The sequence below is a fragment of the Echeneis naucrates genome, chromosome 8 (assembly GCF_900963305.1).
Source record: "Echeneis naucrates chromosome 8, fEcheNa1.1, whole genome shotgun sequence".
NCBI classification, from domain to species: domain Eukaryota; kingdom Metazoa; phylum Chordata; class Actinopteri; order Carangiformes; family Echeneidae; genus Echeneis; species Echeneis naucrates.
In genome coordinates, this window is record NC_042518.1 from 18,984,598 (window position 1) to 19,012,430 (window position 27,833).

At 40.2% G+C, this 27,833-nt stretch overlaps 1 protein-coding gene across 2 annotated transcripts in view; it reads left to right on the forward strand.

Annotated features, from left to right (window-relative positions):
* The first annotated feature begins 537 nt into the window (after positions 1–537).
* Positions 538–27,833, forward strand: part of smg1 (SMG1 nonsense mediated mRNA decay associated PI3K related kinase) — a 61,587-nt gene continuing 34,291 nt past the window's right edge. The window contains exons 1-24 of one of the 2 annotated variants that reach the window (XM_029507649.1): positions 538–758; positions 2,650–2,798; positions 4,720–4,872; positions 5,904–6,040; positions 7,066–7,124; positions 7,513–7,726; positions 8,011–8,136; positions 8,241–8,313; positions 8,628–8,725; positions 9,742–9,915; positions 12,160–12,381; positions 12,979–13,080; positions 13,778–14,068; positions 14,490–14,620; positions 17,253–17,414; positions 17,533–17,651; positions 17,769–17,856; positions 18,038–18,139; positions 18,915–19,055; positions 19,883–20,106; positions 20,379–20,578; positions 24,139–24,300; positions 24,933–25,087; positions 25,216–25,349. In XM_029507649.1, coding sequence (XP_029363509.1) covers positions 682–758; positions 2,650–2,798; positions 4,720–4,872; positions 5,904–6,040; positions 7,066–7,124; positions 7,513–7,726; positions 8,011–8,136; positions 8,241–8,313; positions 8,628–8,725; positions 9,742–9,915; positions 12,160–12,381; positions 12,979–13,080; positions 13,778–14,068; positions 14,490–14,620; positions 17,253–17,414; positions 17,533–17,651; positions 17,769–17,856; positions 18,038–18,139; positions 18,915–19,055; positions 19,883–20,106; positions 20,379–20,578; positions 24,139–24,300; positions 24,933–25,087; positions 25,216–25,349 — 3,493 coding nt within the window. In that variant the 5' untranslated portion in view covers positions 538–681. The remainder of the gene's footprint in view (positions 759–2,649; positions 2,799–4,719; positions 4,873–5,903; positions 6,041–7,065; positions 7,125–7,512; positions 7,727–8,010; positions 8,137–8,240; positions 8,314–8,627; positions 8,726–9,741; positions 9,916–12,159; positions 12,382–12,978; positions 13,081–13,777; positions 14,069–14,489; positions 14,621–17,252; positions 17,415–17,532; positions 17,652–17,768; positions 17,857–18,037; positions 18,140–18,914; positions 19,056–19,882; positions 20,107–20,378; positions 20,579–24,138; positions 24,301–24,932; positions 25,088–25,215; positions 25,350–27,833) is intronic. The other variant, XM_029507651.1, reaches the window with a different exon arrangement.

Below are 27,833 nucleotides of genomic sequence, written 5' to 3' on the forward strand. Positions count from 1 at the left end.
TCACCTACCTATATGAAATATGAAATTTTGTTGTAACTTTGGCCCTGCAATGGATTGGTGACCTGTCCAAGGTGTACCCTGCCATCATCCAATGTGAACAGAATTTGGTTCCAGCACCCACTGTGACCCAGAATCAGATAAGCAGTAGACGATGAATTAATTAATTTTGTTGCAGCTGTATTGCTTAAGATAACATATTGTTTGTATCATTTTTTGACAGAAAACTTTTGTAGTTTAGATCAATTTCTGTCTATCAGTCACAGACTGTCTGAACCACCTTAAGTCACCTTTAGTGCTTTATCCCAATTAGTGAGATTGAAAAAGACACTTGAGACACTTAAAAAAATTAAAGAGCTTTAAAAGTATCATTCACTTACATTAAAGGTTCATTAATATATAGACTCTCAACAGATAATTGGGAGCCAAGGATTAATGGAATAATCTCACAAATTTGACGCCATTAGTTTACAATTTCTCCCCTGAGGGCGGCAGTAATGCACCGACAAGGACATACAACGTCAAAGAAGAAGACGAGGAAGAAGAAGGAACTTACTTTCAGCTAGCTATAACAACGAGTAGCTAGCCTACTTGTGAAATTTGATAGGAATTAAGAGAGAAAAATAATCGTGAGGAGGGACACGGTAACTGCTGCCAGCGGGTCATGCAGCTCTCTAAAAGGTAATGAGCCGTAAAGCCCCGGGGTCTCGGCTCAGCGGCGCCCACAAACTGCAGCCACGGTGGAATGACTGGCAGGCCAGGTTGGTGTTGGGCTCCGGGAGAGGCTAAGTAGAATAAAGCGGCGACTCTTTGGGCCTGTGTCGTGCTGCTTAATTTAGTTGCGGCCACAGTAGATCAAAACGTTTGTGTGTGTCTGCACCATGAATAAACGCTGACAACTATCTTAATACTCTGTCTTTGAACTCGAGTGTTTAGTGTAGCTTGAACCGAGCACTGGTCGTTAACGAACCGTTTCACGAAGCGCGACATTCACTTTAGCTCGGTCTGTTTAGCTACATGTTGATAGGCTTCCGGTGCTGCTCACTCAGCCAACGCGAACAAACAGTAACAAAAACTAGAAAAACTACAGTGTTTCTGTGATATTCCCAATCACGAGCCAAGTATGTGACATGCAAGTTATTACGTGGTGATAGAGATTGTGAATGGGCTGTGGTTCTCAATTGTGAACCGCAGTGTTTAGCCTGTAGCGTGACTACAATACTGTCTGCGCAGCTTAACGCTAGCCAGCTAGCACCAGGAAGAAGCCACCCCACTCTAATGTTGCTTTCTCAGAGAGCCTGTGACCATGGTTTCGAGACATGTTCACTGAAATCTGTGACGGCATCAATCTGGCAACTTTTAAAGCTCACACCACATACGTAAAGGTATGTAAACTACAGAGGCTGAGCGACCCTTGTTAGTACGATAATCCCCCCGCTGCTTCCGGCGCTTGGTTTGTGGAAGTTTAATAAATTGACTTTGTGACATTATTTATGGTGGGTTCTGCACAGATGCCAAGCCCTGGCGTCCAGGTATGGGAGCCATGTGTCCAACACCAGTAAAATATTTGCAGCAATACTTGGTTGACGTTGTGCTTAGTATAGTCAATGTTTCATAAGTTACATGGATGTGGATACTGCGTGAGATCTCAAGATTGGATATGGAACTCATTTAGCCCAGAACCACCATTATGGGTTTTACCAGTAGAATATGCCAGAGCAGAGGCAATATCAAAAGGTGATGTAAAAACCGTTTATTACACTTTTACCTCGACTTGCCTGCCTTCTTTGTGTCAGATTGATCACTGAAAATTATTGCAACTGTGTCATAATTGGGGAAAATGAGAACAAACCTGCCATAAATGAATGTCCAAGCGACACTACAAACTGCCACCTGTAGTATTTCATTTACTTTTCTCTACTTTGTGGGCAGTCAAAAAAGCCATGCTCTGGATATTGAGGAGGTGCAGACAGTTCCCTGTTTGGTTTTCAGCGTTCTTCATGTGTGCATTACTGCTGTTTTGAGAATGTCACATTAACATTGTGCATCATTCCTCCAGTAATGGTGCTATGTTGAGTAGGTGCTTTCTGGAAGTGGGAAATAAACAGCTGGTGCCAAAATCAAGTAGAGTTGTTACCTTTTGGTTGACAGGTATCCATTCCTAGTAAGGCCAAAGCCTAAGCTTTGTACACTTGTAATGCCAGTCCAATTGCTCACCATCTTGAAACCAAATAACCTTTTTAAATTTTTTTCTTGCATTGCTTTGAACGTGTATACCCGAACCTTTTCAGCTGAAATATAAAAATGTTCATTGCTTGTGAGTTAAAGTTAATTAAGTTATTGCTTCTGTGCTGATGCTAATTTTGCAGTCTTACTTCACTATAGTTTTGGTTTTCCTTTCTATAACTTTTGATTACTGACTGTAACAGGGTTAGTTAGTGCCCAGACAACCATGAAGTAGATTATTAGACTAGGCATTTCAAGTGTTTCCAGTAACCAAAACCTTGTGCAGGTGATGGGGGGGGAGAAAAAAAAAAACATTCTCAAACAGAAAAAAGATTGTAACACACAGTTGTAAGTAATTAACAGACATAACAGACTCAAATTTCCAATTTCATATATATATGTGTGTGTGTGTGTGTGTGTGTTAAGAGCTGACAGTGTGTCATCCAGCCAGGACGGAGTGAAGTCCAGGGAGCCTCGTCCAGGAGTGCTGTACGACGTGTTGCCCTCCAGCTGCCCTGAACAGCCAGCAGTGCCAAGCAATGCTTATGCTGCTGCAGAAAATTACCAGGAAGAGGGTGAGAGCTGCAAAATTTCCCATTAAACATGTTTTAGGTTTGCTATGACACCTAGATATTCAACTAGTATTAAAGTGTATCTAAAATTTCAATTGACTGTCTTAACAAAGGTCCCAGATGGCTTATTTTTACTCTTACAAATGTGTTGTTTGTTTGTGGCTAAGCAGCATCTAACCTAATTGCTAATTGGTATGCTAATGGTTTGAGCTGCAGATTATTATGATACAAAACGTAAGTACATAATGGACATTTTAAAGGTTCAACTAACAAAGGACAGTTGAAATATTATCAAATCACCACAAGTATAATGAATTAGCCAGTACTGAAACACAGCTGAATGGGAAATAAATTAAGAGCTCTACTATGATTATGGGACAGGTTCTTTGTTCCGGGAGAAAAAGGAAGTACTTAAGGTGAGCTTATTTCCTTATTTAACCTCTGTGGGTGGAGATGCAGGCAACAATAGGCCAGGAGAGAGAGAGAGAGATTCATTCATTTATCTTCTACTGCTTATCCATTTCTGGGCCTTTGGGGTTGCTGGAGCCAATCCCAGCTCACATTAGGAAAGGGCAGGCTACACCCTGGACAGTTGGACAGTCTATCGCAGGGTAAATACAGAGAGAAACAGTGACGAACAACCACTCAAACTCACACACCTGCCTACAGTCAATTTAGAGTCACCAGTTGTGCGTGTCGTTGGACTGTGGAAGGAACCTGGAGTACCTGGAGCAAACCCATGCAAGCACAAAGAAACCATGCAGACTCCTTACAGAAAGGCACGAGATCCAGGAATTGAACCCACAACTTTCTTGCTGTGAGGCAACTGCGCTAACCAGTATGCCGCTGTGCTACATGTTATGACATCAAATTTAAAAACTTTTTGAAGAGGAAATAATTGGCTCTATCAGAATATCTGGGTAGGTTGAATTCACTCTAATCCACAAATGACTCCTTACTGAACAGTGGTATAGACATGCTAATGCTTACTGAAAGTGTGTCCAGCTGGCCTGTGAGGATCACCTGAAGTAAGAGGTTGTGCATTTACATTTTGGGCAGCTGATAAAACCTGCTTGTGGAGGTGTCAGGAGTGACCTGACAACTTCCTGTCGTCACAGCCTCTCCGTGCTGCGTTGATATTTCATTCAGTCATTCATGCTTATCCACTTCTGGGTCGCGGGGGGCTGTGGAGACAACCCCAGCTTACATTGGGCAAGGGCGGGGTACAACCTTAACTGGTTGCCAGTCCCTATTCGTCTATCATCATACTTAAATTATTTGACTTCTCTGAATCTCAACAGCTATTTAACAATAAGCAATTAAATATGACTATTCTCCACCAAAACCCTAAAGAACTGTACATTGAAATTTTCCTGACTAACCATGCCATCTTTCCCACATTTTACTGTGATTCCACCAATAAATTATCATTATTTATTTATCATATGTTTAAATATGAGTATAGGGAGATGAAGAGTTACTGATTTGGTCATTTGATCATAGAGATACATTTGTTATAGTCCTCTTAGCAAGGCAGAACAAGCCATGTCTGATTTTTATCCTTTTGTAATAGCCTTTTAGTAAAAGGAACTTGGTTGGTTTTGCCAGGGAGACAAAGCCTGCATTAGCAGGTGTTTAATACTTGACATGAACTTAAGCCCCTGTCACATTTACAATTCAATAGAAACAATATGGTTGCTGCTGTCACTGAGGTGATTAATCAGAATCCAGACCTGATAAGTTGTCAACAAATCACACTTTCTTACCTGAAATAGACTGTTGAATAAAAGTTCTGATGTAGTTTTTTCTTTCTCACAAAAAAAAAAAATAATTCAAAAGCTCATGGAATTTTGTATGGGCAAAGTTAATTTTTCCCCAAGCTTTTTATGTACTTCACTGATTTAATTCAGCGTGATGTGTGTAGGTGGATATGAAGCTGGTCAAGGTGTCTGTGATACTACATTTGGTTGGAAGTCGCTGGGGCAAGAGTTGAGGCCCAATGACGTGACAACGGATTTGAATCCTTTTCAGCATGGAAACCGTGCTTTAGCTTCAAAGGACATGAGGAAATTGCAGGGTAAGCTTTTTTTTTTTTTTTTTTTTTCATTTTTACCTGTTATTCTCAGGTATCTTGCACAGCAGCAGGCTCTGCAGTACTACAGTACTATTTACTTGAAACTATAACCATGTTTGTCATTGTAGTAGTCTCCTTGTCATGGTAAAAAAAACCTGGTGTCTCTTTTTTTGCATACTGAACAGTATGAATATGTCACCAGTGAAATATGCATACTGAACTGTATGAATATGTCACCAGTGAAATATATAGCTGGACAAACAATTGCAATATGGGCAAGGAATCCAATCCAAGGAAGCTGGCAACATCAACAAAGTACCTTGATTACGTATCATATTCTGCAGATATAAGGAAAATAGTTATGTGATTAAAATAAAGTGTAATGTTCATTCTAAGGAATATTGGAGTTACTTTTAACCAGATTTTTCTGCATATTTGTCTGAAGTGTAAAAATGTGACTTCAGCATGTAATTTCAATTGAAGCATGATTGAAGATGATTTCAATTGTAAGATTTAAGTACCCCATACATGTGGCCATGTATGGGATATGTCAAGTATCTCAGAGCAGTATAAGACAAGTTCAAATGTTGCCTATACATCATTCAGAGGCTCTTCATGGGAGAAGATAGTGGTGGTGAGGCACAAGGATAAAAGTGTTTAAGATTGTAACCTCATAAATAATGATCCAAAATAACAAAGGTAAAACAATTCAAAGGACTTTGGAAAGCTAACACTAGGAGTTAAAGATTTGCAATTAAAAGGACAAAGCAATAATTTTCTTCTCCCTAACTGTCAGCACGTGTAAATGGTCATTTCAACACTGACCACCACTAAGCAAAGTAAGGGCACTTTCTTCACCATGGTGTTAACATAATAAAAATTATAAAAAAAAAAAAACAGCAAATCACTGTGTAGTCATGCGAGTCTACTGATGATAAACATTTTGAACATGTGCTTTGGTCCAAGTAATAGTGCAGATGGAGAAACACTGGAGTGAGTGTCGATACCAACATGTGATGTTGCTGTTGTTGCAGACAGAGGGGTGGCTCACTCAGAAGAGTCTCGGCTGGCCAACCTCCTACGGCGAGTCTCCAGGGAGGATGATCGCGAGCGCAGATTGGCCACCCTCAAACAGCTGAAGGACTTTATCAGCCACGGAGAGAGTAAAGTGGTCAGTAACAATAGCTACATTGTGGATTCATTGAAGTGTGTCCCTCTAACTGATCGGCAGCATTATTTAAACTCCCATCCTGTCTCATTATTTTAACGTAACTCTGTGATCTTTACCCACAATGGTGGGACTGTGCTTTAGTCGTAGCTTCATCCTCAAACAAATATGATAATAAATATTATACAAATATTGGCCAGATGCAGATTATTAGAGAAGTGATGTTTTTGATCAATCAGTGGCACTATGAATGCTAAATATTTACCTTCATCACTGCTTGAGGTTGTTTTCTCAATTGAAAGATTCTGTTGTAATTGAATAATTCTGCATCAGTTTTAACTACAGCTCGTGTCAACTGCATATTAATTAAAATTAAAGAATTAATTTTAATTCCAATTTTAACAAAATTAAAATTATTAATTTTAATTTTGTTAAATGTTTTTGCACAAAACTGGTGGAAAACTGTACAGCACTGTGATAACAGTACTACCATCATATAGCATACTGAAATAATTAGATAAACTTACTTGTAATGACGTTTCAGCAGGTCAGTCTTCAAGCCAGCCTCATGTTATTTTTTTTTTTTTTTCCCTTCATTCTTTCATACTTCAAGTTCTTTTTAGCCTAAACACACATCCAGTTAAATCTGGAGCAGGTGCCTGACTTGTTACTTCGGAGTGTTACTCAGTTTGAGCACAAAAATGTTGACACTGTGTTGTTTTTTCATTATTTTGAAGAGAAGTGAAGGTCTATGTCAAAACTCGCACATATTGCCTGCACATATTGCCTGCCTTTATAAATCAGATGGGGAGTCTTCTATAGCTTCCTGAATAAACAGTTTTCTGAATCTGACCCACAGAAAAGACAGAACCTGGAGCAGGCTCAGCTACTACAGTGGGATTTTACACACATTTTAATTTGTGCACCAGCTAGTTCCTCTGTGAGATTATCAAGAATTGTGTTGAAAACAATATGGAAGTGATGATCAACGAGAAATTGACATTACACTTTGTTTCTTTTTTACATAGACCCTGGTCAAGCAGTTGGACACCATCCTCAGCACCCTGAATGACATTCTTAATGAGAGGTAAGAGCAAACTGTGTGCAAAAGCAAGCATCTGCCTTGTGGTCTGTGTGGGAGGAGGCCAATCTGTTCCAGATCTGTCTATCTGATCACAGGACTGGAGCAAGACCACCCTGTCTCCAATTTAATTTTATAATGCACCAATATGTCAGTGTTTCTGCGGGTATTACCACAACATGTCATGTATTGTCAAAATGTATTTGTATTCCATTTAGAATAACTGTTTCATTCTAATGTGGTTGTGATGTATATATTCCAGTGATTGAGATGTGTAAGGTTTTGAAGGTTGTAATATCTTCAGAAGCATGGTGTGACTCCCAGTGGCAGACCTGTAGTTCACTCTCTCGTCAGGCAGCTTTCTTATTCCTAACTTATGTGTTGATGTGTACAGCAGTAAGTTGCTTTGGGAGCACCGCCAAGATGCGGCAGCCTGCCTGGGTCTCCTTTGCACTGTGCTCAGCTATGAGGCTGAGCGCATCTTCAAGTGGCTATTCCTCAAGTTCAATTTAAGCTGTCGAGATGAGGTAAAGCTGTTGTACCTGGTGGCAGCGCAGCGTGCTTTGGAGACAGCTGGAGAGAGGAAGGCCTTTTCTCATGTCATGCAGGTAACTGTGTACAGAGAAGTGTGTTTCTGTATTAGTCTAAGATTAATTAATAAAACAGGTAACCTTCATTGGAATGTTGTGGGTTTTTTTTTTTCTATATAGACAGTATTTTTTGGCGTATAAAGTTTGGCTCCTAAAAGTTGGACCATATCGGACACACTTCCGAGATCTTTTAACACTGCTGTATAATGCTCCATCCTATTCAAGGAGAGGGAAGGTGTACTGGCTGTCAGCTAAAATCCTGTTGGGTCAGTGTTGTGGACCGGGTATGTTGTGTGTTTCAGCTGGTGATGAGCAACTTGCAATCTATCCTGGAGAATGTCGACACACCGGAGCTGCTCTGTCAGAGTGTGAAGTGTATTCTTCAAGTGGCTCGCAGTTACCCTCATGTCTTCAGCACCAACTTCAGGGTGAGCGTTTCAGTACTGACTGGTGTAGCTGCCAGCTATGAGTTTGAGGCAAGAAGGTCATCTGAAGTCAGATCATGATCCTGCAATGTTTGCGCCCTTCACAGGACACAGTGGACATACTGGTGGGTTGGCACATAGACCACACACAGAAGCAGTCCCTCACTCAACAAGTGTCAGGTCAGTTATTATGCCAGTTTGCAGATTTGTTGTTATGCCTGTGTTAATACTCCCAAATTTGTAACCCAGTGGGATTGACACTGAAAATATAAAGAAATAAACTTGTTTACTTATTTCTCTTAAACATTGCATTTCATGCCACCTGACCAGTCTATTTTCTCCTGTTTTACACACAAAACCACACGTTGATCATGGTAGTGTATGGGTGACCTAGATATGCCATTCTGCTTTCACTATAGTAGGTATTTTGACAGCATAATGAGGATAATGCATTGTTCTTCATCTGCCACTCGGCTCTTTCTTTTTTGGTTTAGGCTGGTTACAGAGTCTGGAACAGTTCTGGGTGGCAGACCTTACCTTCTCCACCACCTTGTTGGGACAGTTTTTGGAGGATATGGAGGCATATGCGGAGGTAAAGTTTGTCTGAGGTCCTAAAACATCTGTTCATGAAGCTGTGTTTACATACTTTTTTTCTTTTTTTTAGAGCCTGTGATCAAATATATATTTGTGCAAATTATTAGATTATCAATAACTTCTATATTATTGAAAGTAGCAAGGGAACTGTTATTTTTCTTTAACCTCTTAAAACTGACAGGAGCACCTGTGATCATATTTGCATATTTATTTTTAAAATTTGGTGGAATTGCAACCAAATAAGATGATAATTTTAGTTTTTTTTTTCATCTAAAACCAGAGGAGTGACACTTTAATACCAGGCATTCAATGTTTCCCAGAGCGCTGTTTCCTTGCACTAATGGGTTTACAGAAATCAACAAAAAACAACAAAAATATTATACTGCCGCTGTTTACAGCACTTCCTACATTGGAATATTCGCCATCTCATTGTAAACATGAACTATCACATGATTTTTTTCCCCATGTGTTAAGACAGGAATTGCCATCATTTCCCCAGGAGTTGTAGTTTTTCCACGATAAACAGCCTGCAGTTACTTTCACTCATCTAATCTCTTGCTCTCTCAAGAATTAAGCAATGAAATTGAATTGAAAATAAATTTTCTGTGGTTTGAAAGGATTTTGTGCTTTTTTTTTTTTTTTAATTTTGAGGAATACAGTATAGTAATACAATATTTCTGTATTTGTGAAAATGTGTTTTAAAAAAGGATTTTTTTTTTGTGATTAATTCCAGTTTCAGCGAATTATTTAGTTAATATGAACATAAGTCCACACATATTATTAAAATTTGGGATCTAAGGGTTGTATTGATGTATAGCTAATTAAAATGCTCAATAAAATGGCACCACAGCATGTAAAATTGTAAAGATATGCTCTGGCAGACTTATTCTATGGTAGGTCTTATAGTAAGCACAGAAAAGCTTCCTATTTATTTTCTGATTGATAAATTAAAGACACTGTGATAGAACTGATGAGTTCTTTAGTGAGAGACTTGACTATTTGTCATCTGTCCAGGATCTGAGCCATGTGATAATAGATGAGGTGCTGGATGAAGACATCCCTCCTCCCTCTGTGTCACTGCCTAAATTGGCTGCTCTGCTGAAGGTCTTCAGTACAGTGGTCCGGAGCATTGGAGAGAGATTCAGCCCCTTCAGAGGTCCACCCATTACCGAGGTCTACGTCACTGACGTAAGAGCCACGCACTACATAATATGGAAATTATGACTCCAGTCAGTCCAAAAGAGTCAGTGTCACAGGTTTGTTTCTGAAGAGGGACCAATGATGGCTCAGACGATGAAACTTCAGTGTGGTGATTTTTATTCACACCAAGTTCCCAGACTGCAGTGACAAAGTGGCAAAATACTTAGTGTAGTGTAGTGTAGTGTAGCAAAAAAAATATTTACAGGACATGTTTTGTATGGCTTACACTGGCAGCTAGTACCCCACATTGCTACTAGGCCAAGGGAAAAAACCCAACAACTGCTAAATGGGCAGAACTCCCCCTTAAATACCGTTACCCCCTTCCCTAGGCAAACCATTTAACAAACTGTAGTGTCCTAAGGTCCAATTAGTAACACAAAAAACAACTAGAAAATTCCAAAAATTCCAAAAAAATCTGTGTGTATGTGTGAGTGCGTCTGTATATCTCTCTATTTGTGTCTGTATATATGTGTGAGTGCATCTGTATATCTGTCTCTATTTGCGTCTGTATATATGTGTGAGTGCGTCTGGATATTTGTCTCTGTGTGTGTCTGTGTACATGTGTGAGTGTGTCTATATCTGTCTCTGTGTGCGTCTGTATATCTGTCTGTGTGTACATCTCTATATCTCTGTGTGTGTCTTTGAGAAGAAATCATTCAAAGTGATGGCCATAGCCAATAGACAGAGTGAGATGAGACCAGCATGACAATTGATCTATGATTGTGTAGTAAGCGTAGGAGCTATCATAAAGCCTGTTGTCACAAACAGAGTTCAAAGTCTTCTGACCCGTTTAAACTTTGAACGGCGTTTCTGTGACAAAGTATGATGAAGTAGTGAGGCTCCAAAGAGGGGTGGGTTTGATCCACAGCAACAGCAGCACACAGACCTGAGCTGAAGGACCTGTGGTTGCCACGGTGATTTGAGAATTTGCTCTGGTCAGAGCTCAGACTCTCCCCAAAACTCTCTGAAAAGTGGCTTTTGACCACGTCCCGAACTACTGCGAATTGCGAGCAAACCGTAGCTGCGGTCTGAAAAGCGAAAACACCGTGAGAGACAGAAGAGTCTGGGTATTCTGACAGTCTTTATTTGATTTGAAAACTCCTTTAAATGAGCGTGTAGGGCCAGTGCGAAGTCAGAGTGAAATTGTTTTGAGGGACAGCCTTGATTTGCGTGACAGTCAATTGGGCCAAAACCAGGTGTTGCTGACGCTCTGAGCCCTCCTGTTTAAATTTGGTGAGGAGTAGAGCTCTCAAACTTAGATTTTATGAATCCCAAGACTTGTTTGTCTCCTTTGCATGGTTTGGCCGTGAGCTCGAGTTAAAAATGAAAATGTGGGTGAGTTTTTCACAGTGCTCTCACTCTAGTTAACGAGCGTCTCCACTCTAACTTTGAGGAAAAAGTGAATTGGACTGCTCCTTTGAAAGCTCGTAGTTCGAAAACTGTACCATTTGGGAGAAAAAGGTTTGATGTTCTGGAAAGAGCACAAGATTTCTTTTTGAATGACATTTCTAGGTGCACGTATTACAGAGCTACGTGACTGAGAAAATAGGTGTAATTTGGAGGCGATTTCTCTTCGGCTCCCATGCATTCTCTATGGAAAATTTCGGTTGGTTTTTTGGAAATAAATTTTTGGAAAAATCGCAAAATCTACTCACCAGAACTTAGCACACTTGTCCCGATCGAGCCGCACGTTTTGATATATATATTGTTGGGGTTCGTCCAGCGGTACGACCCGCATTAATTGCAGAAAATGTGACGGAATAATAATAAGTATGGAGAAGATTAAGTAGTGCCTCGTGCTATGTACAGAGGCCACAAGTAGTGCCCTCTGAGCTATAGCCCGTGGCACTAAATAAATGATAGACATCCACTTAAATGAAATTGGCACTAATCACTCTCCATACAGCTGTTGCCAAATACCCCCAAACCAGAATAATTAATAAAATATCAGTCAGTTCCCTGCTCTCAACAAAATTTTCCAAACCTGACTCTTACTGACATATTTTTACAAGCCCACCAGTAAATGAACTTTTGTTCATGTTTTTGTCATATCTAGTGCTACTTAATTTTTTTTTTTTTTTTATTGTAAAATCTGTGAACTCTGTGGCTCATGGACATTGGTACAATGTGAACTATATGTTGGCTAAATATAAGCACAATTCAGTCAGCAAACTTGATGTTACCAGGTTTCATTGTTGAAGATTTATATGTCCTCTGTTCTGTGTTCCTCAGGTCCTGAACCGGGTTCTGGCCTGTGTGACCACAGCAAAGCAGGTCCAATTCTCTGAGATGGTTCTCACTGCAGGGAATGAGTGTGTAGGTGTGTTGCTGGCCAGTGTGGAGCCTTGTGGTCAGCTGATGGAGGCCATCCTGGCCTATGGCCTGGACCAGCTGGACATCTGCCAGGCCTGTGGCTTGGACTATAACCTGGCAGTGCTTAGCCTTCTCACTCTGGTACCTTCTCACCTGCTGTTTGTATCACCTCATGTCACATTCATGTCCAAACCGTTACTCAGCTCTGCCATGTGGCAGTCGAGCAGCCTAAAGAAACCTGGTTATCAAAATCAAATAAATTTTATTTATATATTATCAAATCATAAGAGTTACATGGAAGCACTTATCTAATAGAACCAAAACCAAACTCTTTATAGAATAAGAGAATTAAAGATACCCCCAAAAATCTCACCATTAGCAAGCACTTAGTGACAGTAAGGGGAAAATTCATTTAAAATTCATTCAACTTCAGACAAATCCAGGCTTGGCCTGGGAGAAGTGGCCTTCCTTGTCTGTTAAACACTGTTAGCTGTAGGTTCCGTGACTTATATTATTCCTTCTGACAATCTGTAGTGCAGTATTAATTGTGTCTTCCTTGAACTACAGGCATATTGATGTGAATGAAGTTTATTAATGTTAATTTTTAACAATGCATAATTGTCACACAGTGCTTATATCCCTCCTCTTATCACCCCATAAACACTTCACAAATGTAGTTGGAATGTTTCACTGCTCTGTTGCACATTTTCTGAAACACATTGTTGACTCTTCTTTCAGATTGTGGACCAGATCCACACAAAGCTGCCTGCTGCCTTTGTGGAAAAGTTGTTGGCCCCTGACTCTCAGCTGCTCAAGCTGCGCTTCCATCGCGAGAAAGAGGTGTGTGAAAGGAGGTGACACATTTTCTGTAGAGCAAATATACCACAGGCCATAAGTATGTAGGTTTGCAAATGTTTCTTACATATGTGGTATTTAAATGTTGACAAAAGAAGGAAGATTCTGAAAGCTATCCCCATTTTGTAATGATTACTTTTTTTAAAAACCTGCAACAACTGATTGAAGATTTTCTACCAGGTCTACACTTTGTTCGGTTTTGTTTGTTGTTTGTTAGGTTCAGTCATCAATACTTCGATAGGTTTAAGTTCTTTAAAATTTGCAACTCTTTCAAACATAACACTTCAACATTGCTGAAATAAGAATAGATCATATTTGCTCTCCATGGATCTAGACAAATTCTATAAACGCTGGCAACCTCATCTCTCACCTTGAAGCAGCACAATCTATCATATTAAACTAGAATACCAGATAATAAATATATATATATATATATATATATATATATATATATATATATATATATATATATATATATATATAGATATATATATATATACACACACACACTCTCCACTCCTCTGGAAAGAGACTTTTCCCCAGATGTTATAATGTAGCAGCTGTAGAACCTCAGTGGACTCAGCCTTCAAGGGTTTTGTGGGTCAGAAGATAAAAATTAAATAAGATGTCTTCTAAAATGTTAATATTGGTGTGTGTGTAATTGTTTTCCTGCACTCCATAGGTGATGGCAGCTGTACATGGTGTGTACCAGGCACTGCTTAGCCTGAAGAACATACCAACACTGGAGGCAGCTTATAAAATGGTACTTGGTGAGATGGCATGTGCCATGTCCAGCCTGATGGAGACACTGGAGCCCAACAGTAGAGCCTTGGGCCCTGACAGTCCATGCACCAGTATTCTGCATCCAGCTTTTACTTCCATCACTCTTCCACTGGAGAAGGCCCAGTTCACCCTCATCTTCAACCTCAGCACCCTCACCACAATTGGAAACACCAAGAACTCTCTCATAGGGGTGAGCCACTGAATAGCACTCCAAATGACACCCCGGTGTCATGTAGACCTGGTTAAATTATTAGTTTTACCACAGTGTTATGACTCTAGCATCTCTCAGAAGGCAAGTGGTTTCCCATATTAAAAAGAAAAAACAGTGTATGACCTTGCGCTTCTGCACTGCCCTAAAATGCACTAAACACCTGAGCACAAATCTAATAATTTGAACACCCTTTGTGGTTTTGAGAGATAAGAACTTAGGTAAGAGTAGACAGATAGATTCCAATCAAAAAAAGTCTGCATCTTAATGGGAGTTGGTGAATTTTTTTAAGCAAGAACTGGCAGCCTAAAAAACAACTTGATCTGTCAACGGGTATCTTCTAACAACAGGCGGCTGATCATGAAGTCATGTGAACTAATAGTGAAATGTCTGCTGTTTTCAGATGTGGGCGTTGTCGCCGACGGTCTTCGCTCTCCTCAGTCAAAATCTGATTTTGGTCAACTCTAAGTTAGCTGTTTACTACCCTGCCATTCAGTACGCTGTGCTCTACACCTTGTACTCCCACTGCACCAGGTAATACACACACACACACACACACACAAATACAAATACTAAGTATAAGAATAAAAGTCTCTTTCCAAATGATGTTGTGCTTCGTGTATGTGGTGAGAACAAACAGAGGCCCTTCTGCAGGACCAAGAAGTGGTGAGATTGCTAAAAACTTTACTAAAGCAAAAGTGCTCTTATCTTGTAGAATAGGTACTGAGGTAAAAATGAGGATTAGTCATCAATAGAGCTACTTGAGATCTTTTATTTGGGGCTGCTATAGTAGCAGGGATCAGGCTGTTCTTGAAGGGGAGTGGAATGAGTTGGATGTTTAATTTTATTTGTTTGGCCTTTATTATACCAGGTAAAATGTTTGAGAAGTGATTTTAATTTACAAATATTACCTGTGAATGAAGGTGGAAGTTGCAACACATATGATAGCCTGGTTGTTTAGGTCACTAGGTTGGGTGTGGTGATTCTGTGTTTGGCCTTGTTTCCAACAGACAACATGTTGAAAAATCAGGTGGAACAGTACTGGAGAATGGATTGAATCATGCTTTTATACAGTAGCAGAGGAGATGGAGGACAACTTAGAGTCCTTTCAATTTGCGGATGGCTGACAGTCTTTAATGGCTTCTTTTCTGAATGTCACTGGTGTGCTGGTCGAAAGTGAGTTACCACTCGACTGCATCAACTTTTTATGCTGCACGTTAACCTGTTGTCCAATGGCCTCTGGCTTGACGGTACAGTCAGAAACAGACTTAACTGAGACTTTAGTCTCGAAGAGGAATACCACATCAGCGGTGTGGAATCATTTCGGTTTTAAAAAGGAAGATGTTGTGCAGAGCATGCCGTGCTACTGTTGCTACTTCACGGGGCAACACTGAAAACCTCTTCCAGCACTTAAAGAAGCACCGTAAAGCCATTTACGACAGTTGTATGGCTAAAATTCTGAGCACCGGTGTGCCACACACACTGAAAGTCTCACTCCGTATAAGTGTAGTTCTAAACAGCATGGGGAAATCACTCGGGCAATGACCAAGTTTATTACTAAAGATAAGGTGCCTCTCACCAAGACGACCAAGCCTGTTTAAAAAGTGCATGCTATTAAATGGTAATTTTTTTTTTTTTTTTTTGTCTTTCAATGACTTTGTAAGGTGAATACATAGAGGCAAAGCCAAAGATTTGTTGTTCTTGCGTTTCTGTAATGAGCAGTTAAATAAAAATATTATGTATTTCAACTGTTGTATCTTATTGTAATATCTATTCTAACAGACACCCGTGTTATAGGAAAGGACATTCTATACTAAATGTATCTAATATTGTGTTGGCCATATTAAAATAATTCTTGATGTTTTGTTGGGGGGGCATTTTAAATCGCAATATTGGAGAAAAATTCAATTTTTACTAATTACTATTTCCACTGCTTACTTGTTGATGAGGATCGGGTGCTGAGGTGAAGGGGGACTAATTATTAATTCTTTGGTTTTGGTGGCGTTGAGATGGTGACGAGTATCCTCACAACACTGGGTGAAATGTGCAATGGTATTGTGGTAGTCCAGGTAAGAGTTGTTCATAAACAGGGCAAAGAAATGCCCTGTTGAGAAATGGATTTAGCACGCAACTTCGTGGAGCTCTGGTGATGATTGTGATTAGCAAAGATGTGGTTGCTCCCGCTCACACTGCTGGGAGCCTGACACTCTGGAAGTTGGGATGAGATCAGATGGAGAGAGGTGTTGAGCCGGAGTAACTTCTGTATCATCATTTGCTTTTTGTTTGTATTAAAAGCAGCGTTGAAGTCAACAAAAAGTATCCTGACAAAGTGACCTGGAGAGTCCAGGTGCTGGAAAAGGTAAATTGGCAAATTGAAGGGAATCAAGCTGATGACCAGCAGAATGCATTAAGTTGCAACTTCTCTGTGCACTTCATTATTATGGATGATAGGGCAATAGTCGGTCAGGGTTTTTTTGGGTACAAGATTTATGATGGAGGTTTTACATAGTGCAGGTATGGTTGCAGTGCTTTCGTATTCGCAGAAGAGTGAATGGAGCTCTGGCGAGAGGTCGTGAGCACAGGCCTTCGGTACCCTTGCTGGAATGCCATCAGGCCCTGGGGCCTTGCCCAGTTTACATCAGCTGCGCTGGTGCCATATATATCCTCCTCTGTGAAGGGGGCTGGCTCAGCTGCTTCTGGTAGAGGGAGGGCTTCCAACAAGGCTTCACTCTCAGCTGTGAAATCCAGTGTGTCAAAATGGGCAAAAAAATTTGTTCAGATCTTTTTTTATTTTTTATTTTTTTTGTTTTAACAGTAATGCTAGTGTTTATACAGAAGTTGATGTAGTCTGTAATGACGGATTTGATTCAGATTTCCATCAAAAATACTCTAGTATGCATGCCAGGGAGCCTTGGAGAGGCTCAGTGGCATCTTCCAGCCATTGCAGGGCACTGTAGCATTGTGGTTTATAGCAATTCAGTACTTGTCTATACAGCGGAAGTAAACAGATGACATTGTGATCTGCAAGTTCAAGTGGTGGATGCAAACCGGAGCAAAATGCTTTGGTAATGTTACCGTAACACATGTCCAAGACGTTCCCCTCCTTTGTGGAAATATACACACACTGCTGCCACTAATGCTACCACTGTCTTCTGTTTTTGTCCAGACATGACCATTTCATATCATCCAGTTTATCATCTTCCTCTCCTTCCCTGTTTGATGGTGCCGTCATCAGCACAGTGACCACAGCAACTAAGAAACATTTCAGTACACTACTAAGCCTTCTAGGAGGTCTGCTTGTGAAGGAGAGTCTTTTCCCCGAGACCAGGTTCTTTTCCTCCCTCTGTCGAATATGGTTTCATATTAGTTTGTTTGTTTGTTTGTTTGTTTTTACAACTTACATTTCAGTAGATACAGTTCCTCTGACACAATTGTGTTGGTGTTAGGAAGCTGCTGCTGACCTGGGCTCAGGAAATCTCTGTGCTGATGAAGAAATCAGACACTTACAGCCCTCTATTCTCCCTGCCCTCCTTCAACAAGTTCTGCAGAGGCCTGCTGGCTAACGGTGAGACCAGCACATCCAAAAAGATCTGTTCAGCCTCTACAACCTGAAAGGGTATTTCTAAATACATAATTTACTCATCCATTCCGTGTTCAATGTTTGTCTTCTTTGTGTGGCTAGCTCTAAATGAAGATCAGAGTATCAGCCTCCAGACCTGCCACAGTATACAGGTCCTGTCGTCATCTCTATCCACTGAACTGCTGCAGAGGTGAATCACATAAACAACCACAAAGTGTTATTGCTCTCAGATAGTATCTAAAATTCAATCTGTAAATTGGTTGTATTGTGGATTTGTTTGACTGCACTTGATGGGAAATAAACCTGGGATAGCATGTGCCTGTTACGTAACGTGCATTTGTGGATTGTGTGTGTCTGTGTCCACCCGTTAGGTGTGTGGATGTGTGCAGAGTGCAATTGGTCCACTCCGCAGTGAGGGTGAGACAGGCCTATGGCAAGCTTCTCAGGTCAATCCCCCTTGATGTTGCTTTGAGGTAAGATGGTTATCTTATGTCTCTGTATATTCTCATTCAACCAGGTCATAGTCATATCTGGCCAACAATTTAATCGTAAGCACCTGGACTTAGATTTGTCAAAGACATTTCGCCTCTTATCCGAAGGGCTTTATCAGTTCATAACGAATTGGTTTGACTAGTCCTCACTAGTCTGTCGACTCAACTATATCTCTGTGTATATTCTCATTCAACCAGGTCATAGTCATATCTGGCCAACAATTTAATCGTAAGCAACTGGACTTAGGTTTGTTCAGTTCATAACACGTCGGTCTGACTAGTCTGACGACAACTGAGGACTGACAAACCTAAGTCCACTTGCTTTCGATTCAATTGTTGGCTGAATATGACTATGACCTGAATGAATGAGAGTATGCACAGACATATTGCTTCATCGGGCTAGTGAGGACTAGTCAGACTGATGCTTTATGAACTGATGAAGCACATTGCATAAGATGCGAAACGTCTTTGACAAACCTAAGTCAAGTTTCTTTAGATTCAGTCGTTGCCTGGATATGCTTATCTTACCAAACCGGTTGCACATCATCCCTGGGAAACTGGTCTTTGACCTCGAAACTCCACTTTACACTAATCGTATGTCATTTACAGTGTTAGTTCATAGTTTTGTTTTGGTGTTTTTTATTTTTATTCATTTATTTTTGATAAATGTTTAAAATTTTATACATTTTAACACATCATGTATGTATTTCTAACATTTACCTTATAAATTGCTGGATGTCTGTGGTTTTGTCCACAGTAACCACAGCCACCCTGAGATGAGGGAGATCTCCCTGGCCATCCGCCAACACATGAGTAGAGCACCAAGCAGCACCTTTCACCCCCAGGATTTTAGCGACCTCATCAGTTTCATCTTATATGGGATCCTGCACCGTGGAGGGTACATGCCACAGGGATTTTACACAAACCCTTCACAGGGGTTTTTTAAACTGCTAGAGAGATGTTTAAAAGTACACTAGCATAGTCTTTTTCCTGTACCGAAATACATTTTAATCCTCTGAAGCCCAGGGGAGTGTGTCTGCTACAAAATCATGTTGTGTTTGGAGCATCATTAGTCCACAAGAGACAGTGCTTTAGGTTAAATCAGCCAATTCTAATAAGCCCTTATTCATCTGTGTGATTCCCTCACTTAATTTCCCAAGCTAATATGCCAAGTTTTGATAGACATTTGCATGGAGCATTACTGTTTATCAATCAATTCTTGTCCCCAATCTTTGTTAGGCACAGACCTTAGTCACAACACTGAATTTGGCACACTTGTTCACTCAAGAGCATGCTGTCACAGCAGCTGCTAACATAAGGGAGGGGGGAAAAAAAAACAAAAACTTTACCACGATCAAAGTTGAAATGAATGCATGCACTTTTCCTTTTTGATGTTTTCTTTTTAATAATGCTTTTCTGTCATTATCATGGTGATTTATTGATGAGATGTGGAAAAAATTGTTACCCTCTCTCTGTTGTTCATGGGCTTTTGTCCCCTATTGCAGTGAACATACAATACAATACATACATACAATTTAGAGACATACATATAATTAAATTAGGCCCATGTCAGGCTTATGGAGTCCTTACTTACTGCAAGAGAATTCCCCATTCCATGTATATGTTCTGTAGCACATTGTTACTATGCAGCAAGTTTGGACCACTGCGCAGCAGGTACTGACGGCTGCTTTGATGAGACTATAAAATTCATTTTCTGTATAACAGTAAGGACCCCTGGCTGGAGCGTCTCTACTACAGTTGCCAGCGGATCGAGAAACGGGATGTACGAGGTGGTGCAGACAGCAGGCTGGGTGTAGTGCCTCGAGCTCTTTTGAAAACTGAAGTGGTACTGTGGCAGTGGGCATTGTGGGAGGCTGCACAGTTCACTGTGCTGTCCAAACTCCGAACACCACTCGGAAGAGCTCAGGACACCTTCCAGACCATCGAAGGTATAGGGACAAGATCTAATCTAGGTTCACAATGGAACTGTGCAATGCCATTTCTAGGTTTTGTGTATAAAAAGACACTGAAGATGTGTCATTCTTAGTGCATGGTCTATAGATTTTTATGTGGCAATACTAAAGAGTGGATTCACCAATATCAATATTTACGGGCATGTCCATTTCCCCCTTGACCCTCTTACAGTTTTTTTTTCTGCATTTGTCCTTATAGTTTACCACCACAGGGTGTCATCTTACAGTTTTCTATACCTGTGTTTCAGGTATAATTCGGAATCTGGCTGCCCACAGTTTGAACCCAGAGCAGGACGTTGGAGCTTGGGCTGGTGCTGGAGGTGACGGTGATGGTCACCACTCCAATCAGCTCCGCCTTGTTCTGCTGCTTCAGTACCTGGAGAACCTGGAGAAGCTCATGTACAACGCCTATGAGGGCTGTGCCAATGCTCTAACTGCCCCACCAAAGGTGAGAAAATAAGTTTATTTATATAGTGCATTTCATACACAGAGGTCAATGTGCTTTACATAAACAAAACCAAACAGTAATAGCAGATAAAAGCATAAATGGCAACAGTCAAAGAGTTTAAAAAAAAAAAAAAAAAAGATAATAATAAAGCATAAAATGAGGTAAAATCATTTAAAAATAAAGAAGAATTAACAAGAAAAACATAAAAGACACGGTGGAATAATTAAGACAGACACAGAACTCAGTGAAGTTAGCAGAAAGCATCTGAGAACAGTTTGGTTTTAAGTCTAGATTTAAAACTAGCTCTAGTTGGGGCCTTTGTAATGTCATCCGAAAGTTGGTTCCAGAGCTAAAAGCTGCTTCACCGTGTTTAATTCTAACAGCAGGTTTTACGAACAGGTTTTTCTCCTGAGACCTGAGAGGATGAGCAGATATGTACTGCTGAAACATGTCTGATAGGTATTTAGGTTCTGCTCCATTTACTGATTTATAAACAAGCAGTAGTGCTTTAAAGTCAATTCTGTGACTTACTGGAAGCCAGTGTAGGGACTGAAGAATCAGAGTAATGCAATCTGTTCTTGTTGTTTTTGTGGGAACCCTAGCTGCTGCATTTTTAAATCACCTGAAGCTGTTTAATAGTCTTTTTAGGAAGGCCTGTAAAAAGTCCATTGCGGTAATCAACCCTGCTAGAGATAAATGCATGAATGAGTTTTTCCAAATCATGTTTTCACATCAGCCCTCTAAGTTTGGCAATATTTTTGAGGTGGTAAAAAGCTAATTTAGTTATCGCTTTCATGTGGCTGTTGAAATTTAGATCACTGTCGATTAATACAGTATCCTTTGCTTTCAATCCTTTTGTGTCAAGGAGAGTGGCAACCCTAAGTCTTTCCTCCTTTTTTCCCAAATATAATTACTCCAGTTTTTTCTTTGTTCAGCTGAAGAAAATTTTGAGACATCCAGGTGTTGATTTGTTCTATACACTGACACAGATTCAAGGGGACCATAGTCATTTGGGAACAGAGATAAGTACATTTATGTGTCATCTGCATAGCTATGATATGAAATCAAATCATTTTAAATGATTTGTCCAAGTGGGAGCATATAGAAGTTGAATAATAGTGGCTGCAAGATCGACCACAGGTCAAGGACGTTGGTGTTGAGGTACAGTTGCCGATGGCAACAAAGAAGCTCCTTTCTTGTAGACTTGATTTGAGCCAGTTGATAACTATGCCTGTAAATCCAACCTGTGTAGTAAAATATTGTGATCAACAGTGTCAAATGCTGCGCTAAGGTCCAGTAGCACTAGGATTGACTTTTTATCTGAATCTACACTCACCGGCCACTTTATTAGGTACACCTGTCCAACTGCTCGTTAACACTTAATTTCTAATCAGCCAATCACATGGTGGCAACTCAGTGCATTTAGGCATGTAGACATGGTCAAGACAATCTCCTGCAGTTCAAACCGAGCATCAGTATGGGGAAGAAAGGTGATTTGAGTGACTTTGAACGTGAACGGCTGGTCTGAGTATTTCAGAAACTGCTAATCTACTGGGATTTTCACGCACAACCATCTCTAGGGTTTACAGAGTCCGAAAAAGAAAAAATATCCAGTGAGCGTCCGTTCTGTGGGCGGAAATGCCTTGTTGATGCCAGAGGTCAGAGGAGAATGGCCAGACTGGTTCGAGCTGATAGAAAGGCAACAGTGACTCAAATAACCACCCGTTACAACCAAGGTAGGCAGAAGAGCATCTCTGAACGCACAGTACGTCGAACTTTGAGGCAGATGGGCTACAGCAGCAGAAGACCACACCGGGTGCCACTCCTTTCAGCTAAGAACAGGAAACTGAGGCTACAATTTGCACAAGCTCATGGAAATTGGACAATAGAAGATTGGAAAAACGTTGCCTGGTCTGATGAGTCTCGATTTCTTCTGCGACATTCGGATGGTAGGGTCAGAATTTGGCGTCAACAACATGAAAGCATGGTTCCATCCTGCCTTGTATCAACGGTTCAGGCTGGTGGTGGTGGTGTAATGGTGTGGGGAATATTTTCTTGGCACCAATTGAGCATCGTTGCAACGCCACAGCCTACCTGAGTATTGTTGCTGACCATGTCCATCCCTTTATGACCACAATGTACCCAACTTCTGATGGCTACTTTCAGCAGGATAATGCGCCATGTCATAAAGCTGGAATCATCTCAGACTGGTTTCTTGAACATGACAATGAGTTCACTGTACTCAAATGGCCTCCACAGTCACCAGATCTCAATCCAATAGAGCATCTTTGGGATGTGGTGGAACGGGAGATTCGCATCATGGATGTGCAGCCGACAAATCTGCGGCAACTGTGTGATGCCATCATGTCAATATGGACCAAACTCTCTGAGGAATGCTTCCAGCACCTTGTTGAATCTATGCCACGAAGAATTGAGGCAGTTCTGAAGGCAAAAGGGGGTCCAACCCGTTACTAGCATGGTGTACCTAATAAAGTGGCCGGTGAGTGTATATTGAGGTGTATGTCCTTGAAAAACTTAATGAGAGCTGTTTCCGTGCTGTGATTTGCCCAAAAACCAGACTAAAAGTCATCAAAATACCCATTTGATGTTAGGAATGTGGTTCACTGATTAAAGACTACTTTTTCAATAATTTTGCCAATAAAAGGTTGATTGGATATGGGCCAATGATTGTTAGCATGGAGGCATCCAGGTTATTCTTCTTCAGCAGTGGCTTCACAACAGCTGTTTTCAGTGACTTAGGAAAAGTGCCAGACAGCAGTGATACATTTACAATGTGAAGGACAGCTGTAACTACAAGGTGAAAAACAGTTTTGAAGAAATTTGTAGGCAGAGTGTCTAAGCCACACGTGGAGGAGCTGAGATTCTGTACTGTTTTTTTTTCAAGTGTTTCGTAGTCTATCAAGTTGAACTCTTGACATCAAGTTAAGGTACCCTCTATTTGTAACTGGAAGTTCTGGATGTTGAATTAGTAATTAGTAATTAGAGCAGACATGTTGAGTCTGATTTTGGCAAATTTTACCTTTGAAAAAAGATGAAAACTCATAGCATTTATTAGTTGAGAGAAATTAAGGCGCTAATTGTGAGGGAGGACTTGTTAACTTATCGACAGTAGAAAATAAAATTCGTGTGTCGTTTGAACTTCTACTGAAGATGTTAAAAAAGAAAGATAGTCTTGCTTAGCATATTTCAGAGTTAAATGTGCGGAGCATCTCTTTATGGATTTCATAGTGGATCTGAAGTTTGTATTTACAGCATTTTCTTTCGGTCTTCCTACACTCTCTTTTTAGGTATTCAACTGCTGGATTTTGCTTCCATGGTGCTTTCTGTTTGTCCTTAACTTTCTTCAATTTTAATGGAGCAATGTCACCCATAATGTTTGCCATTTTTGCATTAAAGTGATCCAATAAGTATTCCCACAGCTGGTTAAAAGTATAAGAGCAGTAAAGTATGACCAAACAACTGGTCACAATGAAAACATCATCCACAGTGTCATTGATCTGTATATAAATAACATTGAATCCCTTCTTTCTGTGTCTCAGGGCATCAGAACATTCTTCTACACCAACCGCCAAACATGCCAAGACTGGCTGACCAGAATTCGCCTCGCACTGATGAGGGTGGGTCTTCTCTCTGGCCAACCAGCAGTCACAATTCGTCATGGCTTTGACCTGCTCACAGAGATTAAAAACAGCAGCACTCAGGTCAGTATGGATACATTGTTACAGCAGAATTTCAGATGAATTAATATCCTAATTCATGCAAATGCAAGTCGGTAAAATGTAAAGATGATTCCTTTAGTAGCTATCTTATACAAGCAGAGGTATTTTCCTGTGGATGCCTTTTAATTCTGTCTGGTTACCAATTAGTTTTTAAAAATTGATGAGCTGAACAAAAGCAAAGAGAATGCTGGTTTAACTTAAACTTGGACCACCTCCTGAAGATGGAACACCTCAACAATGTCAAACTTGACTGTAGATATGCAGAAGCAATTCAGCTTTCACCAGACTAAAATCTAAAGCAACAGATTCATACTTAATTTAAGTGGTGTTATTAACTATGCACTAGGCTTTTGGTCACTGTAAAAGTTCTCTGACAATCATTTTCATACCCTAATATTCCTAATGAAACCATATTGATATAATGAAAACATATGAATATCATATTATAAGTATAAGTACAGAAGTGAATTATTCAAGAAATCAGTCGCTATGAGAGCTCTGTGTGGGCCTTCTCTTGCTAGTATGTCTAACTTTGCGTGGTGTGTAATGTCATCATTTACCTCTATATTTTTCTTTGGTATCTTTTGATTAATTGAGTTTTGTTTGTTCATTAGGGTCTTGAGTTGGAGGTTCCTCTAACATTGCTGGTGGAGGCTCTGTGTGAGTTGCGCTGTCCAGAGGCCATCCAGGGCCTGATGGCCTGGAGCCTCACTGCCACCGGCAAGAGTCTGTGCTGGCTGTCATCAGTTGCCCTGCAGGCTGAAGGAAGGTAAACAACACATCAAGCAGCCCGATTGTTAACTCAGCAGACCAGTCAACTAAATCCTCCACATTCACGTCTGTACTTTGTGCATTTGGTTGTCCTCTACTAAATAGTGTATTTCTTTGTATGTGTAGGTTTGAAAAGGCAGCTCTGGAGTACCAAGATCAGCTGTCTGCAGTAACAGGGATTGATTGCAGCATTAAAAGCTCAGAAATATGTCTGCCCCAACTCTCTAGCAACATGGCTAGCCCCAAGCACAGCCACAATGGTAACTACCACATTTACTTCACCCCAGCTATTCTTCAGTAAAATCCATTTGTCTGCCTTCATTTTCCTTTAACTAGCAATTGTTTGAATGGAAAGTTGAAGTCATATAGAACAAGCTAGTGTTTAAGTTTGAGAGCTGCATTTGGCCTTAAGGGCTAATTATTATCAGTCCAAAAAACACTTGAGTTCAGCATTAAACCTATTTTTCTTTACCCATCAACATCTCAATATTCCTCTCCTACACAAATCAAATCCAATCTAATTTATTTGTATAATGCCAAATCATAACAAAGGTACATCAAGGGACTTTGCACATGGAGCATGTCTAGACCAAACTCTTAATACTCCATTAAGGAGTTTGGTTTGTAAATGAGACCCAAAATACCCCTCCAAAAGTGGAGGGAACTTTAGGAAAAACTTAAATTAAGAGGCAGAAACCTCATGGAGGGCAGTATTCTGCCTCGACTGGTTGGGTTGAGAGAGAAAGATGTTGGGGACTCGGGAGGGGACAGAGAGAAAAGGATGCTTTTCCATGCTTCTCTTCCAGATTGTTTTAAAGTCATTCAAATCTCGTATCACGTGAACAGAACCAGGAGACCTCACCTTCTGGCGCGTCTCATTTTCACGTATAGTGAAAACTAAAAGGAAAGACCAAAAAAAAAATCTTCAATAAAATAATTATTCAAGTAGTACACAGAAAGGTATTGTAAATCAGATCTTCCAGGTTTTGTGTACTCAGTCCATTTGGACCAGATCTTACTTTTTGTCATCTTAGGGAAAATGTCAGTTTTTCCATAATGTAAATTTCATGTACTATATCCACCCACTTCCCAATGGTGAGTGGTTCTACTTTAAGCCATTTCCTTGTAATAGTTCTTTTGGTAGCTGCCAATAGTTAACAAAGCAATTCTTTATCCTTCTTGTTCCAATTGTGAAAGTCAATATCTCCCAAATACGTAGATTCATAGTTGAAGGTAATATTCATCCCCTTTTGTTATATGTTTATGTATTTCTTCCCAGAATTCTGTGATAACCCGGCAGTCCCAGAAAATGAGGAGGTGATTGGCTCCATTCATGCTACATAGTCGCCAACAAAAATAACCATTATCCTGATGTTTTTTCTGAATAGGAGTGATAAAATATCTCACAATATTCTTCACGTTTGACCCTGTTGTTCTACTGTAGCTGGCACATTCCATCCCAACTCTCCACTGAGAACACTGCCTTTCCTTCTTTTTCACCCACTTCTCATTTACATGGTTTTGATATTTGGATACCATTGTACAGTCTGGATATAATTTTGTTGCAAAATCTGGACTTAAGATGCGATTAAAAACACCTGCAGGAAATCTGAGTTTAGTTTCACTAAAGCTTCTTTCATATGCTGATTAAAATAGCTTCTAACTTGCAGATACCTGTAAAAGTCCTCTTTTTCCAACCCTTGTTCGTTTTGCAAAGTTTCAAATCACTGGAATACCCTCTTGTGGGCAAAAGATAATAGGTGGTTAAACCCTTTGAGATCCATCTCTCAAATCTGTTGTTGTTTTTGTTTGGTTCAAAATAGTAAATTGTAGGCACACCACCTCAGGATTGTTAGACACATGTTCCAATCTACAAGTTTTTATTACTTCCTGACCTTTTAAGAAGGTGTCAGGCATGTGATCCTCTGAAATCTCAAGGTCATCTAGCAATTTCTTATCTGCTAGTAGGGCTGCTACTGGTGTGTCTTTCACCTTTGTACCTTCTATGTCTTTCCAGCCTGTGTTATATATTGGTTAGAGTAAACTAATTAATGGTCTCAGTTGGGCTGCATGATATTACTGCATATATTCTCTTAGGCAGGAACGGCCATCCCACCTTTTTCTTTTTTCATTTGCGAAGTTCTATATTCAATCCTGGCCTTTTCCCCTTTCCAAACATATCTCCATAACTACCTGTCCCATTCTAAAAATAGTTTAAGGTATTTCGATTGGCAGACACTGGAAAAGGTAAAGTAGTCTTGGTGGGATATTTAACCTAATTGATTCTGTCCTAGAGCCCAAACCTAGAGAGGGAGCAACATTCCACTTTTGCATGTCTGATTTTTATCTTTGAATCTAGGGGTCCATAGTTGAGATCAAACATCTTTGACAAATCCTTTGGCAATATGACTCCCAGATACTTAATGAACTCTGTATCCCATTTCTGATTACATAACTTCTTAATCTCCAACGATGGGTCATAGTTAAAGGTTAAGACTTGAATTTTACTAATAATGATTTTGTACCCAGACAATGTCATATTCCTTTAACATTTTCATCTAGAGATCATCAGCAAAAAGAGCCAATTTCTCATCCCCAAATGCGATTGTTATCCCCCTTACATCCGAGTTCTGTCTGATCCACTGGCTCAGTGGCTCAGTGAAGAGGGTGAAGAGAAGTGGCAACAAAAACATCCTTGTCTCGTTCCTCTTTCCAATGTGAATGAATGAGTTAGATCTCCATTG